Source organism: Gallus gallus, chromosome 3 (assembly GCF_016699485.2).
Source record: "Gallus gallus isolate bGalGal1 chromosome 3, bGalGal1.mat.broiler.GRCg7b, whole genome shotgun sequence".
Lineage (NCBI taxonomy): Eukaryota > Metazoa > Chordata > Aves > Galliformes > Phasianidae > Gallus > Gallus gallus.
Window position 1 is genome coordinate 30,618,372 of NC_052534.1, and position 20,320 is coordinate 30,638,691.

The 20,320-nt window shown below is 49.3% G+C and overlaps 1 protein-coding gene across 12 annotated transcripts in view; it reads right to left on the reverse strand.

Moving 5' to 3' along the window:
• Window positions 1–49: 49 nt before the first annotated feature.
• TJAP1 (tight junction associated protein 1) overlaps window positions 50–20,320 on the reverse strand; it is a 38,498-nt gene continuing 18,227 nt past the window's right edge. For 4 of the 12 annotated variants that reach the window (XM_015283775.4, XM_015283774.4, XM_046939046.1 and 1 more), the window contains 10 exons: window positions 16,738–16,832; window positions 15,181–15,234; window positions 13,210–13,368; window positions 10,156–10,184; window positions 8,940–9,101; window positions 8,268–8,334; window positions 7,784–7,813; window positions 6,472–6,579; window positions 5,708–5,791; window positions 50–4,060 (listed from right to left, as the gene is read on the reverse strand). In XM_015283775.4, the coding sequence (XP_015139261.2) occupies window positions 2,744–4,060; window positions 5,708–5,791; window positions 6,472–6,579; window positions 7,784–7,813; window positions 8,268–8,334; window positions 8,940–9,101; window positions 10,156–10,184; window positions 13,210–13,335 (1,923 nt within the window). In that variant the 5' untranslated portion in view covers window positions 13,336–13,368; window positions 15,181–15,234; window positions 16,738–16,832 and the 3' untranslated portion in view covers window positions 50–2,743. Of the gene's footprint in view, window positions 4,061–5,707; window positions 5,792–6,471; window positions 6,580–7,783; window positions 7,814–8,267; window positions 8,335–8,939; window positions 9,102–10,155; window positions 10,185–11,880; window positions 13,369–15,180; window positions 15,235–16,737; window positions 16,833–19,926; window positions 20,193–20,320 lie in introns of those variants that run through there. The other 8 variants (XM_040698375.2, XM_040698374.2, XM_040698373.2 and 5 more) reach the window with 4 other exon arrangements.

Sequence of the window (20,320 nt, forward strand, 5' to 3'; positions counted from 1 at the left end):
CTGGCCCAGGTCCTTACCCAGGTGAGAGAATGCTACAGCCGTCACCCCCTACTTTTAAAATAGTTTATTTCTGCTCTTAAAATATACATCAGTTTGAAAATTTCAGAAAAAAAAAGAAAAAAACAACAACAACAAAACACATTAGTTACAGATTAACAGTCTGGAGTTGGGACACTGAAAGTTGGGTCAGCTCAAGGCCCCGGAGCCAACACTGCTGGAGGAGAGCAGAGGGCAGGCACGGTGCTGGCTGGGAGGGGGCTCTGCTCCTCCTTAGGCTGCCCACTCCCCCTCACTGCCTGCCACTGGCCTAATGCTGTGAAACAAATGCACGCGAAGGCTGTGGGCACTCCTTTCCCACCCTTCTTTCCTCCGTTGTGCTTTTAGCTTACTGAGACCAAAAGCACGGGAGAGCCCAGCTCTGCCCAGCACCATCAGTTTCAGCAAGAGAATGGGTTTTGTCCCCTGACCAGCATGCCAGGAGAGATGAGCCCTGAAGGGCAGCGCCTCCCTGCTGCAATGAGGGGGATGGGCTAACCCACATCAGCCAGCCTTGTGTGACAGGCTGTCCCACACCTGCTGGAAGTGTTCTGAGAGCCCAAGGAACTCACTCCACAAGCACCCAACCCCAGGTGATGTCCATGAGCCACGAGATGGTGGCTGCTGCAGGTGAAAGCCCTCAGTACTGCTGCAGAAGAGCAGGAGAAACACAGCAGCATAGTGGCAGGGGAGAGCAAGTGCAAGGATCTCATCACAACTTCCAGGACAGGAAATAATGCCCTGCAAGCTAAAAGGAAGCTTCTGCTCTCAGCACCAGCCTGTTTGCACAGGAATTGAGTGAAATACTGTAGTAAAATACTGAGTCCCACCTCTACCTTAGAGGTCAGCATTGAGCTCTGCAGCTGTCTGAGATGGGACAGAAGGTAAGCATGTAGGCAGCAGCTCCAACTAACTAGGGTACACCAAGCCCCCAGAGGCCTGCAGCTCCCTTTCACAGGCCCTGGAGCCTCCAGGCTGGAGCCGGGGCCGTGGCTGCCTCCAGCTGCAAGTGCCACCCTCTGGCAACATGGGGGTCTGGGAGGGAAGCAGGACCCCGGGGCAGCTTACGGCTGCATCTCTTGCTGTCAGCTCCCTCCCAGGCAGTGGGCTGCTCTCCTCCAGCACAGCCAGCCAGCAAAGAACTAATGGAGTAGGGCAGGAAGACAATACAAACGCAACTCAAAAAACAGACAGCAAGCTAAGGACAACCAGCTGGTGTGGGGGCAGCACAGCCCGGGAAGCAGGCCAGCCCTTTGCCTCACACCCCTGGGCTAGGGATGAAACGTGGACAAGGGCACAGGACAAAATGAAAAAGGACACCAGGCTTTGTTAGCCCTCAAAAAAATACCTACATCTACAGACCTCTCCCTTTCCCTCCCCCCAATAAGACACTGAGCACACAAGACCGTGAAGAAGAATCACGTAATACCACGCTACACTAGGAAAAACACGCAGAGAGGCCCTGCTCAGGTGTGGAAGCACCAGAGCCAACCTGGAGCCCCCAGAGGGGGGCACAAAGAGACTCTGGGAGAGGGCTGCTACTGAGGCGTGAGGTAGTGCAGCCACAGGGAGCAGCTCCCTCACATCCCCACGGGCTGTGGTGCACAAAGCCCTGCCCAGAAAATCCCAGTAGCATCCTTCACGCCTCGCTCCCCCGGGGGCAAGATCTCATTCCCATGTTTGGAGGGATTTCTGCAGGCTGAAGGCAGGATCAGAGGGAAGCGCAGCCCAGAGCTGAGCCACCCCCAACACACCCTCAACGCAGGCAACAGACTGGCTGCCAACCACTGTGTCTGTTTCTGCAGGGCGGGGGGGAAAAAACAAAACAAAACAAAACAATACACCCCAAAACCAAAGGCTTGGAAAGAAGAAAGAAGCCCACCCAAGAGCAAGGAGTCAGCACCATTCAAACAACAAAACAACAGCACAGAGAGCGGGGGAAGAGGTGTGAGGGAGGAGACGCACAAACAAACCACATGGCCCAGAGGGCAGTGTCCCTGCCTGGGAAGGGACTGACCCCCCCCCCCCCAAGGCCTCTCAGCTGAATGTCACAGCACAGCCCTCCACATGGATTCAGTGGGGGCCAGGTGCTGAGCCGAGCAACGAGGAGCTGCAGGGGCAGATTCTGAAGAACACAACCCAGGGGGCTGGGAGAAAAAAACCCGGCAGGAAAATAAGAAACCAGCAGCCTCAGCATACACCCCCGGGCCCAGATCCATCCCCTGGGAGAGTCCTCGTAGCCCTTGGGGGCTCCCAGAGAATCAGACACCACCATGCAGGCACCCTGCCCTGTTGGCACGAGTTAAAAGAGAGCAGAGCAGCTGCAGGCACCAGTATGGGAGCAGCTGGGGCCTCGGGTACCTGAGTGGGAAGGGGAAAGGGAGAATGGGAGCGCAGAGAGGAGAGGCACCAGGATGTGGGTACCAAGAACAAGGTCTGGTACAGGCACCAGTGTGAGGCTGTGAAGAGAGCTGTGAGTGTGCCAGGGCAGTGGGTGTACTTCTGCACAACGTGTGCTAGTACTGCAGGTCTGACGTGCCAGGGAATGGGACGTCTCTTCCAGGTAGCAAAAGAGAATAAATATAACATTTAAGAACAGAGCCCAGAGCTCCTCCTGGGGTGGAGGACACTGAGAGAGGTTTCTCCCTCAGAAGACAGATGGAGGCATCCCACAGCTCTGCAGCACGTGGCTGCCGCTTCCCCTGCCTCAGCTGAGAAGGTTGCCTTGCTCCTGGGCCTGCGTCAGACTGTCCTTGCGATGCAGATGGTGGACCCCCATTCTCTTGGGGCTGCGGTGTGGCCGACCGAAGGGAGGCTTGACCCTGCCTTCCCCACTTTCCTCTAGAGCTCCTCCTTGGTTACTCTCCTTGCTTCCCTGGAGCAACAATTCTCTCTCATCAGCTGGGCTCTCAGGCAAGCCAAGGTCCACATAGTCCTTGTGCTTTTCTGGGGGTGGACTTCCAGGCTCAGCAGTGCCTCCACCGCTTCCCTGCAACAGCTTCTGGGCTTCATCCTGGGAGAAATCTGTACCATAGTCAGAGGAGAAATGGCTCCTGCGGGCTCTGGACTCAGTACTGTCTGTGTCCACGCTTGAGTCCCGGCTCACGGTCCAGCTGCAGCTCTGAGCGGACTCCTCACCATCTGAGTAGGCAGAGGCTGTCCTATCCAGCTCCTGCATGGAGCGGCTGAACCTCTTCTGGAGCTCAGGGGCTGTGTCGCGGCTGAAGGCCGTACGGTTCATCAGCACCCGCTCTGAGGTGGGAGGTGCCTTGTCCACAAACATACGCTGCCAGTTGGCCAGCAGGTCCTCCTCGGAGCTGGCAGAGCTAGCAAAGGCGCTCGGGATCTGGGGAGGGCTGCTGAAGGGGCTGCTCTGGGAAGAGCCACGAGCCCTGGCTGCTTTGGGAGACTGCTGACAGGAACAGCTGGAGGCCGAGCGACGCCCTTCCGAAGCAGGGCTGTTGGGAAGCGTTCGGTGCCTGTCGCAGCTCTCATCTTCACTCTGTACCAGGCTAAGGGAGATGGCCTGGCGCGTAGCATATGTACAGTTGGGCAGGGGACTGTTCTTTGGGATCCTTACCTTGTCCTCAGAGAACTCAATTACTTTCCGTCCAGGGTACATAGGATGGGGAGGTGAAGGTGTAGGGTATGGGCTTAGCTTCTCAAAGGCTGGCACATCCTCCGGCACACTTTCCACACTGCCCTGTGGCTTGCAGCCACCGTTCTGCTGCTTCCCAACTTCCCCTCCCTCCTTCTTCATCTGCCCTGCACTGCTGCAGGCGTCAGGAGGGGCTCCACTCATGTCCACGTGCACAAAGACATCCTCAGCCACAGGACAGCTACCACTGCTAGACTTGGCTGAATTCAGCACCAGAGATTCTGGCTTCTCCAAAACCCTGGCAATGACTGAGGTGGGCACAACATCAGATGGTGCCAAGGTGTGGGTTGCCTCTTGACCAGGGCCTGCAGACTCCTGAGTGCTGTGCAAATGCTTATTGACCATATCCTGCAGCTCATAGGGAAGCTAGGGAGAAGGAACAGGACATTAGAAGGTGACACAACAGTGACACAGGTCACTAAGTTCCAAAAAACCTGCCTTTTCCAGCCAACCTTTATCTTTAATCTTTATCTCAATACTAATGTTTACCTACCTTGCCTTGGGGTAGGCAACTCTTCCCAAAAAAAGAAACTGCCGTGTATGACAGACTAACAAGGCTCCGTAACTGCCATAACACTCATGTTTCTAGGCCACGGTTCACAGGCCCATCTTGGAAAAAAAAACAAGAAATGATGTCACAGGCCATGCCTGTGAGCACAGAGACAAGGCCCAGCCAGTGTATGCTAGGAAGAGGTCTATTGATCTGTGGAAAATCAGCTGGTGGTTGCAATGAAGTGACTGCACAGCCCCCAGTGCTAACATCTGCAGTGCTCCCCAAATGCAGTAATTACAGCCTTGCTGCCTTGGCAGTCTGCCCACAGATCAGAATCGATGCCTTCCCTTGCTCCCCACTGACTCCTCTCACCTCATCCCATTTTGTCAACTCTCTCCTTTTCAGGGAGACAAACATGGGGCTTATTCATTACCACAGCCTGAGGACCGAGGTCCAGCAGAGTTAAGTACTGCTCCTTGTCCTGCAGATGGGTGCTACTGCTCTCCCCACTGCCCTGTCAAATGCACCAGCATGGAGAACAAAGCTCCACAAGCCACTCCATGGCACAGCAAGGCCTGTCCTGTAACAGCCAGAAGGAAACTTCATCCAAAGCTGGGGGCACAGTACATATGAACAGCTGGCTGTGAGGCAGACTGCTTGCACAGTGGCTCAGTAATGACCCCCTCCAGTGGCAGCCATGTAGGACACAGCACTCTGGGGGGCAGAATTCAAAGCCCTGGGGAGGGGAGACAGCTGGGAGAGGGGTCAAGGTTACCCCAGCAGTAACTGATACATTGACCTCAAGAGTGCTAATTTGAGACACAATGGGGGAGGGGGACATGTTGGTCACCTGCTAAGTTACTAAAGATGAGCACATGGTTTTTCAGAAAGGAACATAAGAAGGGCTGAAAGCTAAGGGCACAGAAAAAGAGAGCAGGGTTCAATGCCTGAATGATATTCTGAATCAAATGAGTGATGCTACCAACATGAAAGGCCTAACTCCACCTTTACTTACCCCAAGGGCAGGATGAGCTCTCACAAGTAGGAGTATATGTTGGTACCAACATCTCCCATTTAGGAAACCCAAAAGACATACTGAATGTTGCCCCCCAAACTTTTCATCAGAGCAAGAAGTGAAGCAGGGCCAGCCTACTGCTGCTTGACTCCTTATCACACAGCATGACCCTTGCATGTGGCCAGGTAAGAAAGGACAACACAGGGAAAGAGAAAGGTCTGTCCTTTAGCCAGCTCCCATCAGGCACCCAGCAGGCTATCAAATTCAAGGTTATTGTGCTTTTTATAACAGCTCTTGGCTGTGCTGTGAAATGGAGCTGGTGTGAAAGAGGAGCTGGCAGAGGCTCTGCACTGCCTTCTTGGTGGGAGTGAGAACAGGAGCCCCCCACACCTCTGCCTGAGGCTGAAGGATGAGAGGCCAATAGCCCTGCAAAGAAAGCTGGAAAAAGAAAGACAGGGGGAAACTATGAGCCCTTCTTCCCCACCTCAGTGGGACTGCTACTCACATCAGCAAATTTGTGGTTCCTGAAGTGGGACTTGTTACACTTGAGCAGCTGTACTGCAAGGTTACAGTCCTGTCGATAGCGTTCCTGGGAAAAAAAAAGGGCACAGCTGTCCAACAGCGTCAGACTGATCTCTTACCTGAAATGACACCACCTCACCAGCTTCAAACAGAAGGTGGAATATCATGAATTTCTCCTGAGGGTGCTTGCCTTTCCCTCCTCTCCACACCTCGTGTACTTCTTACAACTCAGCCATGTCCCTTACAACTCTTGTTCCAGGCCTATATTCTCTCCATATATCAAACTCCTATTCTTTTGTGGAACTGATCTCCAAAAGTCCTACCAGATTTTTGCTAACCCATCTCGGAGCTCTCAACCATGCCTGCAGACACTGCTGAATGTCAGGCATCTTGTAGACAGATTGGAGTAAACTGAGAGCAGTAAATAGAAACACGCACCAAATTCAGGAACTTCTACATTAATTGTATGGAAAAGGCAGTAGTTCCCTCCCATATCTAAGCTAAATGACCACTTGGTTGCTACAGCCTGGGCACAGGTCAAACCTTAAGCTTAAAAGCTAGAAAAGTAAACATATCAAATTTGAAGATCAGCTCCTCCTTGCTCAACCCCTCAGGCCCTTTTCTATTTGCTTGTTCCCACATTTTCATATACATTTTAGTTATTCATGTGCTTCTTTACACTAATGACTCTGAACCAGAAAAAAAGCCCACACCTCAACACAGTTCCACAACTATTTGCAGACTCACATTAAGTTCCTCCAGCTTATTGATCGTTGTTTTGGCATCAAGCAATTTATTAGTGAGCTCTACAATCTCCCAGTCCAATGTCTTGCGGTCCATCTCTGCCTTTTTAATCTGGGATGCAAGAACACCAGGTGTAAATTTCCACGGCACAGAAGAAACCGGTTTCACCACCCAACTCACCCCAAGCATAGCACAATGACATGCTCAGCTGAGATACAAGAACTTCTAGACAGACAGACAAAGGGAACAGCCTGGCTCTTCACCTCGGGAGGGATTCCAAAGGCAGCTGGAGACAGCCACTCTGCTAGGTACAGAGACAACTAGTGAGTTTGAACCTCCTTAATGCAGTCCCTCTTCTTGCAGCCTAACTGGCTCACAGGGTTTCTGATGGAAAACTACTGGTTTTGAACAGTCATCGTGCCACCAGCAGTAACTACCTCTGAGCTCGTAATAATCAGCCCTCTGCTCGGGATCAACAGAACACAAACACTGCTGATAAAGACCAGCAGTCAATGCTGAATGGACAGTTCTTTTTGGCAGGGAAAGGGCACTATCTTCAAAGAGTTCAGTTCTTGCTCTACTAAGAAAAAGGACCTGTGCAGCTTCATCTGGAGCTCCCGTAACACCTTCCTTAAAGCAGATGATCTTGTCTCTTCTGACTCCCTAACAGTTCAGGTGCAGGGCAGACAGAAACTCAGATACAACAACTGAGAGGAGCAATAGCTTAGAACAATCAAGCCACCCCCTTTCTCAAGAAGTTCCTCCAACACTGATCTAGTCTGCTCGAAGGCTGTGACCACCAAAGTCCACTGACGAGTCACAGGTGACACAAGGGGGTTGAGGAGGAGAATCCTTCCCAAATACACAGTCTCTTTAGGAACCAACACAATCTATATGAACCCAAGAAATTCAAGGGTTGGAACAAAAAAAAAAAAAAAAGAAAAAACCACCCACCCCCATCTTGGGCTACATCTCAGCTGTTCAACTTGCCTGCTCACAACCCAGAAGGGGAAGGAAAGGGAGCAAACAAGGCACACAGCCATCCACATCTTGTGCAGTGCCACAGTTTATGGGCACCACTTCCCAGCACGCCATGCTCCAGCTGGCCTGGAGTCAAATGCTCTTATGATAGAGCACTGCAAGCTAGGACCTGCTGCATCTGTGGGCAGCTGCTGGATACCAGGTGAGCCCTTGGCTGGACGAGGGCTGGGGCCCCTCCATCTGGGATGGTGTATATGTGGGATTGACAATGAAACCAACAGGCTGAGACATGTGAAGAGGAGAAAGAAAAAACACACAAACGAAAAGACGCAACTGCAAAAATCCAGCTTTGGCTGAGAGAGGCCTGAGAGGTGAGCGCACCCAGCGTGTGCCAGCAGCAGCGTGGGGAGGAGAAAGAGAGAGAGAGAAAGAGAGGGAGGGAGAGAAAAGAAACAGCCATGAGTGTTATGAATGCACACAACAGACACACACGCACACTGGCTCTGCCCCCGTCCTCCCAGGATGACTACCCCAAGACTGACTGACACATCCCTGGCACTTTGAGAGGGACTGAAGCGACATGACGGAATACCATGCAGTTATGTTGTGGGCAATCAAGCTCACGTGCATGACCAAGTAGGGGCTCAGTAAATCAAGAAACTAATTTGTCACACCAGCCAGAAGGGAGAATAGATGGTCACGGCCAGAAACCCACCCCACACCAACCACATCTGCTGCCTAAAGCCAGGAACCCTTCCCTCTTTTGCTCCTGACATACATGTCTCTTCTACCTCCTCTATGTAGAGCAGTACACTTACCAGGGCATGCAGCTTCTCTTCCAGGTCTTGGTTGGTTCTCTGAGAAGCAGTGTAGCTGTTCTGTAACCTACAGAATCAAGATCATACACACAGGAATGGTTCTCAGGCCTTTGCTCAAGTCTTCTTTGTAACTACCAAGCAAACCATCAATTCTGCAACCCCAATACTCCTGAGAATTCACAGTACTAAGACAACATAAAGGCGTTCAGACTCCCAGTTACTAGAGGCAAGGTGAGGTTGGCTGGGTGACCTTTTGTGTCTTTGTTGGAGAGAATAAGAAGGACTTTGGAGGATTCCTCTGAGCTAAGCTATGTGTAACCACGTAATCAGTGCCTAGCATTAATTTCTAACCGAAGCGCTACATCCCAGGTAGTCAGTGGCTCCTTTTTGCTTATGTCAGACAGCCAACCAAGACAGATCCCACCTTACAACCAATAAATAGAATTCCCTATTGCTGTCCATCCCTTGAGCTGGCAGTGTTCCTACATTGTACCCTGGAGAAAGCAATGGCTGCAAAGCTTTTACTCTCCCCTCAGTCTGGAAGAGCACAGAGGATGCAGCATACCTCTCTGTTCAACACAACAGGGCACAGCCTGCTCAAGCCAGCTGAGGAAGCCCTTGGTGGGAGTGATCTCTTTAGCTCTATCCCTCTTTTGTTTTTCTTTTCCATACCTACGGAATTTGTCCTTGAATTTCTCCAGCTCCTCCCGGTTCTGACCCAGCTCCATCTCCAGGTAGTCTTGACCTGACTCCAGCTCCCTCTCCATTGCTTCCATTTTGTTAGTCACATACATCAGCCGTCGGCGCAGCTCCTCATTCTCATGTTGCAGCAGCCTGGACACAAAGGAACGAAGGTACTACTAAGTGCACGAGGGGCACTTCACACCAGCACCCATATCCTGCTGCCCTGCTCTAGGGGCCAACCCCACACGTGGGCCCCAAAAAGTTGGGAACTGAACTATCAGGAGATTCCAGCCCATGCAGAGAGGTGCACTGTTGTTACAAGATGCTTTGTAACACACTACTAGCTGGCCAGCCACATTATCAGCTCCCAGCTCCCTCTCAGGTTACAGCGCTTGGATAAAGTTCACTGGCCAGATAGGCCGTTCAGCTCCAGTGTCCCCCACTGGTGAATAAAACCCACTCAATAATTTATCCCAGTGTAGGATAGAGGAGTTGAACTGCTCATCCCCTGAGCTGTTCAGAAGCCCTCACACCTTTAACAGATGGTGGAAAGAGTGCTCTAAACAACCTTCAGATCAGCAACAGAGGTGGTGGGGTGGGTGTAGAGATGTGATCACAGCCGTCAGTCAATCCCATTCTAATACCAACTGCTTTGTTAGTCCCCTGCCAGGACATGCCTGGTGGTCAGAAGGATTTCCTGTTGTTTATCATTCCTTTGTGCTCAGAAAAATACAGAAGCACAGCACAGCTCCTCTCTAGCAATGCATACTTGTTCCCCAGTATGGCTTTAAGCACAGTGCTAGTAGCTGTCTGTGCCCCACAGCACCATCAGCAAAGGACCCAGCTCTCACCCACACTCAGCAGCAGGCCCCTGCATGCTGTTTCTGATGGCTTGCATTAAAACAGATGCTACGACATGAAGGCACACTTCTCTTTCCACTCGTGTTAAAGGTTTGAACTCCTCTGCCTGCACCTGCACTGAAGATCTGTGTCCCCATGCCTCCAGAGTGAGGCATATAATGCAGAGGTTGGCGAGGCACAGACTAAATCTCTGCCCACATGGCCTAAAAGAGCTGAATGAAGATCTATGGGGAGCCTGCAGGGCCAGTCAGCTTCGCTGCACAGGTGACACATGCAAGATGTGAGGAATCAGCACTCACACAGTTGCAGTATGACAGGCATAAAGGGGGAACAGGACACTTACTTCATCCTTTCTGCATCCGTCAAGGGTTCCTGCACAGGGAAGAAAACAGCTGTGAGATTCTTTCAGAAGAGGAAAGAATTCTGTTCTCACATAGTATCTTAAAGGACAAAGATTCAGTTGCTAGACCCTGGGGGACTCTTCCACGCCTGCTTGCGGGATCATGATAAGCAAGCTTAGAGAAGCTGGGCTCTGTACACATCACTCAGCTGGCTGATACCAAAACAGACTGTGTGTTTTGGTTCAGGGTAAAACAGCTGGACTAGAAACCACCACACAAGTTAGGTAACTTTAATCTCCCACTTGCAATCTCAGCATCTTTTGCAATACTGTCATCTTTGCTGGTGTTTCAGCTTCCTACAAATCCACAGTTAGTGGGCAACAGGAATCAAACAGGCCAGCGTACACTGAGAATTAACTTGTCACCACAGAAATCACAACACCCTCGAGGCCTCACAAAAGAATTACAGAGCATCATTTGGGAGATGAAAAAACCGTGTCTACCAGTTACACCAGCTAGATTATACTGTGAAAAGGATTTCTTTCTGCAGACCTGAAAACAGCCACTGTAACTATTCTAGGGTAGCACAAGAAACACCAGAAGCCAAAAAACCTGTGAAAGAAACATTCTGGGCAACATCCCCACAGATGTTTGGAGTAGCGATCTGCAGAACAAGGAGAGACAGTGCTGCAGCATGAAATGGCTGTTGACTGCCAGCACAGCTGGGTGAGATTTAATTAGCACTAACAACAACCATACTTTTTGTGAAAGCCCAAGGCTGTGACCATTCTCACAAAGTCCAAGCTGCCCATGGTCTATTTTTGGTGCCTGGTGTAGCGCTGGCACTACAGAAGCCCTAACTGCTGAAACACTTTAAATTAGCTATTAAGTGTCACAGTCAGCTCTGAGCTTAGAGGCCATGCCACACGCAGTTGTGAATGAGGTTGCTAAGCTTCTAGCAATACTACATAAAGCAAACCTAACCCAGTTCTGGCCCTAAGACATCAGGAGCCTGCTTCCTTCATTAGTTCACATTTTAAAAGGATAGACCTTAGTGCCTGCATACAATCTCCTGTCCTTAAAGGCAAGACCATCAACCCAACCCCTCCTTGCATTCTGACCCCAAATGACAATCGATTAATTCATGCAGAATCATCTAGGAACTGCTTCCCCAACCTCTACAAACTCACACAGCACACAGTAATGACCAGGCAAAGGGAATAAGGCAATTCCTAGTAAAATGAGGCAATGGTCCCAAAGCAGGCCCAAAGGAGAAGAAAGGATACAGCTTACAAAGGCCTCAGTCAGACATCAAACATAGAGTCAGACTACCCCAGAATAGCTAGGCACTGAGCAGACAGAGTCTCGAGAGCCTCCCACCACCTGCAGACACTAGAGCATCCCAACTTGCTCCCTGCAGACTGAGGACCTCTGACCTGCAAACACTCAAGAGGCCTGCAGAGGGGAGAGAGAACCAACTCCTACCCCCCCACCTCCTGAGTCAAAGGGAAGATGGCTCCTCCCAGGAAGATATACCCAACTTGGAGCACAGACACAAGCAGCAACATAAGACAGCAACACTTCTGGTGACTGAGTACCCACAGCATGAGGTCTGGGGGCCTGCTGTCTCCCCCCAGTCCTGGAATTACAGGTGAGACAAGATCTAGGTAGGAGTTCTAGCCTTTGTGAGACCCCTGTCTGCAAAAGCCAGCAGTCCTGGCACCTACCTTGTTTAGTGCCAGGCTGAAGGAAGGGGAGGATCTAGATGGGGAATGTCCCTTCTCCCAACTCCTGTGTGTTGGAGGGGAGAAGGATCCTTTCTTTGGGTAGTTCCGCTCCACTGTATGCTTCCGCTCGACTTTAGCGCATAGATGGTTTGGCTGTAACAGCTGCGAACAGGGACTGCTTTTATCCCTCTTGCCCTCTGCACTGCTTTTCCATGAAGACAGTGAGTGCTGCTGCCCAGAGGAGGTCCCTGCCAGCCCCAGGTCTGCCAGCTGCTGCAGCTCATACTGACACAGATCTACTACCTTTCTGTCCAAGGAAAGGAGCTTCTCCTTACTGTCCTTTCTCCCAAGGATGGGTTTCTTTCTTAGTTTGGAAACTCTCTCAGCCTCCTCTGCACATTTTCTCTGGCACGAAGCCATTCCCATTCCCTCACATTTCTTTTCTGATTTTCTTCTGCTTGGGCAGGAGGATCTTTCAGATGCACGCTTGGTTTTGACCTCTTCCAGGTGACCTTCCCCTTGGCCTTCTGGCACAGAGCCTCTGGCACAACAGGCAGAATTCTGGTCTTGCTCTGCTCCCCTGGTCTCTTCTAGTGGGCGCAAGCGGATGGGACTCAGCACCCGCTGGCTAATCTCATCCAGGAATTTGGAGAACTGCAGTTTTTCCTCTCTGAGTTTCTCTTTGCGTTTGGCAATGTCAGCAGCACTACTGCTGCTGCGCTCCAGAGAGCGTTTCTCCTTACGGACAAGGCAGATCTGAGGATCGCTGTACTTGCATGAACCACGGCCATGGGAAAGCGTCTCAACTGAGCGGGACTTGCGTAAGGTCTCAGGGCATGGGCCTGTTTGCATGCCAGGCTGCTTCAAGATCCCTTTCAGAGGCTGGTGTGAAGAAGAGACCTGAAACTTCCTCGGTGTCAAGACTTCAGGAGGCTCCTTAAACATAAGTGAGCGTTCCAGGCTTCTGCTCTTGAAAGAACAACTGGAATGGTGTCCCTCATTTCCAGGCACCACAACTGTCTCCATGCTACGGCTCACAAATTTGCTGAGGTGCCCACGACTGCGGTTTGGGCACCGCTTCCCACTTTGCTGTCCCATCTTCCTACCATGTGGCGGTGCTGGCAAGACGGTCTGGCTCTTCACGTTCAACTCTGCTCTGCACCCTGTCACTTCCTTCTCACTGCTGGACTCCAGGGACCACGATGAGGAGAAGTTCAGGTTGCAAACCTCAAACCCCTTTGCCTGCTCAAGCTGGCCTGCCTCAGTGCAACTAAACCCTGTTTGCTGGTGCAATGGTGATAAGCCCTTTGCCACCCGGCAAGCCGTTACCTGACTCTGCTCAGCCAAGATCACTCCATCCTGGTCGTCACGAATGATGGGAACCTCATGACGGATCTCACGATGCTGCGGGGGTGCCTTACGATAAGGCTTCTTTGTTGGAGCTGTGCTCGACATCCTCCCACCTGCGTGGCTCCGACAGCGGGTTACCTACCAACAGCAGAAAGTTCACAGAAGAGAGAGGCACAGGCACTCCATCGAACCCTAGGAGCAAGCCAGCAGGAAGTAGTCTCCCCTGGAATCCCACAGCAGGTCCCCATGCAGAGTACTGGTAGAGCAGGAAAAGGATGCAACCACAAGCCTTGAGCAGCAGCTGCAGGAGAGGGAGCAAAGTCAGAGATAGATGTGTCCTTCCCCCAGCCAGTGAGAGCAGGGGGCTGGCACATCCTCTCCCCCCTTCTACACACACTCACTCACGTAGTTTGTGTGTATCCAGATTATATATAGCAAACGGGAACAGGCCTCACAGCAGCATATTGATTAGGCTCTTTAGGAAAGGCCTTTTCCAATATGGAAACAGCAAGCCTTACAGGCAGCAGTGACAGTAGGAGTTATTGATTATGTGCTGTCACTGTCAGCAGGAACTGTGTGGGAGGAGACTCTAGTCATTAAAGAGCCCAAATTCAGAAGTTTTCTGCTTACACAGAAGCACAAGTGGGGCAGACTGTAGGAGGCTTGTCAGAAGGAGGTACCATACTTTTACAACTGCTCACTGTCAGAAAAGACAAAGACCGAGTTGCAGGTGGCATCAAATTAGGGAGCAATGCCATTAATGTTGGTATCTAAGGTCAGAAGTTGCAAAATGCAGCAGTACTGCTATAAGACCAGACTAGTTTTTGTCCCTTTACCCCAGCTGTGCTGGGGCAGGAAGATTCTGCCTGCTGTAGGAGCAGAAGCAGCACAAGAGCAATATGTGCGACAGAAGGAAAGCAGCTATCTTCTTCCTTTCCACCACTCTGTAACTACGGTGGAGAGCGAGAAGACTTTCTGCCAAAACATCTCCTTAGGGGCCTGGTGACAGTACACGCATCACTGACAATCCCCATACAATTGGGGTAAGAACACGCTTCCCATTCCCCCTTCCCTTGCTGAATCCTATCAATGACGAAGCTTAGCAACTGTGCAATCCAAAGAGCCTGACCTACAAAAGTCTAAAGTGCAGGACCTGCCACAACTCGGATCATCCTTCCCATTCATCTGATGGGAGGGCTATTTAATGCCTTTTTACACTGGCCCTCCCAGCTGGCCAAGGGATATTGCCAGGCCAGTGACCTAGCAGACTTCATTTGCTTTATGTTTTGGCCAAGGGAGTTTTACATGTTATGCAGTGTCCAAACGGAGCCATGAGATTTATCTTCAGTCCTTATCCTCTCTTGCTTAGCTGCATCCTCCTGACATTTATACTGAGCCCGCTGCGAGGGCTGGCAAGTGTGGAATGTCTGTACTACACAGAGTGGCTCCAAGCCACATCAGGCTTTACATTTCACACGATAATTTATAAGCTGTCCTTCACTGTTCTAAAAAAAAAAAACACAAGTACTCATGTGTTCTCCATATATGTGAGCCACTTTCAAGAATTAGCTTGTAAATCTCCACAACCAAAATCCTGAAAATTCACCTTTGCTGGAGTCATTCTCTCAAGATCTCTTCCTTTAAAAACAATTAGGTGAAGAGATCTCAAATAGTTTAGAATAATCACATCCAGCATACCAAATGTACATTCCACTCCATCTTCAAAAGAAACAGCTGGGTCTGTCTTGCTAGGAAGACTTCCTCCTCTTCAAAGTGAAACGCTGATCTCCTGTCCAGAAGCAGATTAGCCAATACCCCACCATTATCCAGGTGACATATAGTTAACTCTTCTGTCAACTCCTGACAGGCTAAGGACAGCAGACAGTCATGTAGATATCCCAAGATGGAATTACTATAATTTCTCCAGCCCTTAAGGACCTGAGGACTTACCAGCCTGGGCTCAAATTCAAAGCCTCATGAAGCAGGGACGCTCACTCAGATGCCCTGAAGAAGAGAAACAAATGGCTTAGCATCTATCAAAAAGTCAGTTTGAAACCTTACTCTGTAAACGTCTAAAGAGGGAATGTTTATAATGAAGCACAACAGGATATTTACCACACTACAAGTACCTGTTCCAACCCACAACAGTAAGCTGTAAAGGAGATTAGCTTAGGACAGTTGAGCCACATAGCCCAGCAAGAGCTATAAAGGCACTTGGCAAGGACACATCCCAAGGACTCACTCAGGCAACCCAAACCACACAAATTCATGAAGCAACAGGTTCTGGAAAACCTTGGTTCCAGGAAGGACTATGAAATGGGACCCTTACTGCTCATTTTCTCTGATACTGCAGATTGTGAAGCCTAAATGCTAAAAGGACAAATGAGGTAATTGTTATGTCAGTTTTTCTTGCTAAAGGTGCACTTACAAATGAGCTGGTAATTATCAGACTCTCCTTTGAGCCAAAACATTGCATTCCTGTGCTTACCACCGTGATAGCTCACACCTCTACAAGAGAGAAGACAAACTACTCTCTGGCTTCCTGCAAGCAGCGTGTCATGCTCTACCTTGGTGCAAATAGGCTTCTGTGAAATACTGCCCATCCAATCCAGGATTTAACACAAGTTCAGAAAGGATCTTTTGTATTCAAAGCTCAGGGCATCCATCGCTGCCTGAAGAGAAATGGGTGGATCCAGGAGACAGCTCTAAGAGCTTAGCTCTACGGCTATCACCCTGTCGCTGACATGAGAGAAACTGCAGAGGAGTCTTTCCTTTCCTGATGCATCTCTATTGCTGAGCTGCTTTTTCTCCTATCCATGGCACCAAGCCCTGTGAGGAGGAATAGAAGTGAAGGGTGTGGAGCAGTTGTATGCATATGGGGAGAGCCAGATGGAAGGTGAATGGAACAGGCAGGCAACCAGGATCATGCAAACAAGCTCTGCCAAAACAAACTGAAAGGTGCCCTAGTGCTGGCTCTGACCCAACAAACTGTCTAGCCCCCCTCCTTACTGCAGTGCTATTGTCAGGTCTCGACTAGTAAAGTTAAGAACAGCTCCACAATAGCATAACTGATCTGCAGGAGCAAGCTGTAAAGTACAGTGTGAGAAAGAAAGAGAGAAGGAGAAAAAAAAAGTGTAACTCCAGGAAAGACAAGGTTATTACAGTTTGAAACTGCTTTTCTACCAGCTCCCAAAAACAGCTGGAAGTCAGACTGGCAAACAAGCAGAGGCTTCCAGGAACAGCTGTCCCCATGGGTCCCTGCATGTTCCCATCACGGTGGTGCTGAGAACATGCTAAAGGCCTCACTGTTTCTCATCACACAGTTCCTCAGGCTCAGGCAGGGCTGTCCCACTTCCTACCCAATACCCAGCAACTAAACTACCTGCCATCTCATCCTCACCCACCTGGAAGAGATACCAGGTCTGGAAACCTACCCTCACGATCTCAGAATTTCCACTTAAATACCCACACTGCCTCCAGGCAACTATCCCTCAAACAAGGACTTACAGATCCAAAATGACGACGTGTCCAAACATTTCTCACTGCTTGTCTCCGAATCAGCTTTCCCCTGTCAGCATCCAGCAGCATCTGGCCAACAGTTCCTGAAACATGAGAAAGGAAACTAAGTGTCAGTCACCTATTGACACAATACATGGAAACAGCCAGGCACGCGCAGAGCAACCCACAGCCAGGTGCCAGGGCAGGAGTCAGAAGCAAACTGCTGCACCATCAGGCTACTATCTAATTACAGGAGCCTCCAGTGCAAAAGAAGCTCCTCGTCTTCACTGCATCCCAGAAAGGGAAGATCTTTTAATCATCCCACCACTGAGCAGGATGCTTGTGCAGAACAGTAACCAGCCTGCAAGAGGTGGCCTCATCAGTATGAGGAATCCAGCTTCTGTCATTCTTCCCCAACCAGCCCGCCACACCAGACTAACTTTGGTCTGCAGACTTCACTGCAACCCAGTACACAGTTAGGCCTCCTCTGCCTACAATATCCAGGCATTCTTTGCATCCGAGGTGGCTCAATCCCCCGCTACTCCGTTCAGAGAGCAACAGACCCACTCTGCAGATCGATGGACCTTGTGATTCTAAGTCGAAATGAACATAGGCAACACCTAGAAACAGAAGAGAGTGCTAATTCTGCTCAAAACTCCAAGTATTCATAAGCTTCTCTGAAGAAGCTTGCTTACAAGTCCACATTCTGTTGTACCCAGGAAGAACTTAGCTTTGGCGTGAAGCTACAGCAGCAGGCAGCTCTTCAGCCCAAACACTGCTATTCTAATTAGCACTGTAATATAAGAGGAAACTTAACCTTAGTCCCTTTTATCTGCCTTATCCATCTTTCCCAATAACACCCCTTCGCATTTACAGTTCTCTTTCTAGCAGGCTATCACCAGCAGAAGCTCCAATTCTACTGTCTTCTAGCTTCTACCCACAATAGCTCCTGACTCATTTCTGAGCTCACTGACAGATATAGCTTCACTGGAACGGTTCACTGAGGGCTACCAGACTTGGGCTCACACCCATCAGCAACAGCCATGTCTTCAAGGAAAACAGACACGAACAGATACGGGGTCAGAAGACGGCAGGGGAAACCTAACAATTTTACTTTGCTACTGCCAAAAGCTGATGATTCCTCCATCCCCTCACAAAGACAAAAAACAACCAACCTCTTCACTGAGACAGGGTGCAGTGACAGTGACTGACCGCAGCTGCACACGCATGCTCGGCTCTAGTTGTTTCCATCACACGGCACCCCTCCATGTAAAATCCATTCACAGAGCGGCCATGTCTTCTGCATTGTTTAACAAAGATGGAATTTACCACACATCAGGAGCAGATGTGATACAGCACTGAATGGTTTAGACTGTTCTGTCCAGGATCCATAGAACTAACAGCTACTTGGCATTCTTGCAAAACCACACCAGCACCCACTTGCATCTCCTCTCCAATAACAAGAAAGAGGACATCTACGATGTGTTTCTCATCACTACCTTCTCTCATGTTGCTTTTTCTGATCCTATACAACTGCCTGTTCACCAGTGTTCAGGAACAGTAGTTTTCCATCCTTAATAGAAATATGGTGATGCTGCTGCAGAGAATGCTCCTTATTTCAAGAGCTGCATCATCTTTCCAACATTTTCCTTTCAAAAGCAGCATTTCTTTGATCCTGCTCTTTAATCAGGAAGATAAGCTTGTATGACAGAGAAGATACCTTCCATAACACAGTCATAGCCCCATTTGTTTCTAAAGCAACACCACGGGAACATCCATTGACTATCACCAAATCAGTACTCCAAAAAACTAATCACATACTCATGTGTAAAAGTAATTGCTGCTACTGTCCTGTGCCACTTATCTAATCACACAGCTAACCCACAATTTTCACTCAGTTTAACCAGCCTACATCTTAAATACCAGATTCAACACTGGAGATTGGCAAGAATTAGGAGGCAGCAATTTCTCCTTGATAGCCTCATTGGAAGCAACAGCAAGAGATTTGTCACTTGTCTTCCTGTGCTTATGGACAGAGCCAACCTCAGCCCCCACGAGCCTCAAGCCAGATTACACAAGTTGCTGCTGCAGTAAGCCTGATCAAGACTACTAATCAGAGAGATGGGGGACGTAGAAACTGCACTGAGAGATCTTGTCGAGGACAGAAGAACAAGCTGTCTGAAGTGAAGAAGTAGCCCCTGTAGACTGCTGATGCCAAGCACAGTGGAAAAGGACTGCAAGGTTATTAAAGGATATTTTAACATTTAATGAGGTCCTTTCATGCAGAGAAGGAATTTCAATTAAAAATACGTTCAGATCCATTCCGCTGCTGGTTACTTTGAGGCTCCCAGGCTTTTAGTTTAAAATAAAAAAAGATGACAGCTCCCAGCACAGAGACTTGCATCTCAGTTCCACTTGCATGTTAATGCTCACAATTCACATCTGAGTAACAGCATTAGAGTGTCTCTTGGATTAGAATTGAGTTTCAGAAGGATTATTGGTCATTTCTACTTTTTCATATCAATTAACCTCGACTATTAAGCAGAAATCTCTGTTCCTTGCATGGGAACAACTTCAACAGACAGCAAGAGAAAGGGATCAGGGTTGCTATTGAAGAATAGGCCTGCCTAACACCTAGCATATTTCCAAAGGAAATGAATTCCATGGACTCTAGTCTTGCTTAGTTCTTCCTGAATATAAATACCACCAAACAGGACATATCATGTGTCTGTCACGTACACGCACCCTATGAAAGTCTCTCACAAGTTATCAGAATCACACCTCTCTTATGGCCCCACTCCTTCCATGCACAATACAAAGATCCCCACCTCCCTAACTCAGCTGGGCTCCCTATCCTTAAGTATGGATTATTATCTAGTCACTGTGCTAAGAAGAGCTTAGCTTCCCTAACCCTTTTATAAAAGCCAGAACGGATCAGAAACACTAACATCTCTCACATGTAACTGGAATAGAACACAACAGCTGATTAACATCTGAACAGGAACAGGACAGGAAGCAAAAGACCCGAATACAATCCCCAGAAGGAATGTTAATGGAGAATAAAAATACCCAGGGGAGATTCTGACCAGGAAATGAATGCTAGCTTTCTAATCCATATAAGAACATAGAACCACCTTTAATGGCTACATACAAAATTGCACAAGAACTAGCTTGACAAAAGGTCACCTGCCAAGTTACCTTTAGCGCCGACAGCTACAGAAGGGGCTACCAACAGCTTCTCATCCAGAAACACTGACAGGCCAGAAGTCCATTTAGTTTGCCCAGTGATTCCTTTTGTTTGATCGCTTTAGTTTGCTTAGTGATCCTTCCGACTCTCACAAGGTGGTTTAGGCTGCAGTCTTCCAGTGCACCTTAGATTTTGCATCTGACTCCATCTTCTCACCTGTGTTCTTTTAAGATCTTCCATGGGAAGACTTTTGGAGCAATATCTATTCCTTAGATATCTAAAGAGATGTAAACCAGGCCATTAGGAAACTACTCATGGAGATTAGGAAAACTCTCAAAGTTCCTGAAAATAACCATGTGGGTCCAGCTAGTAAAAGCAACTCTTGATGTCCTAACAACATTTATC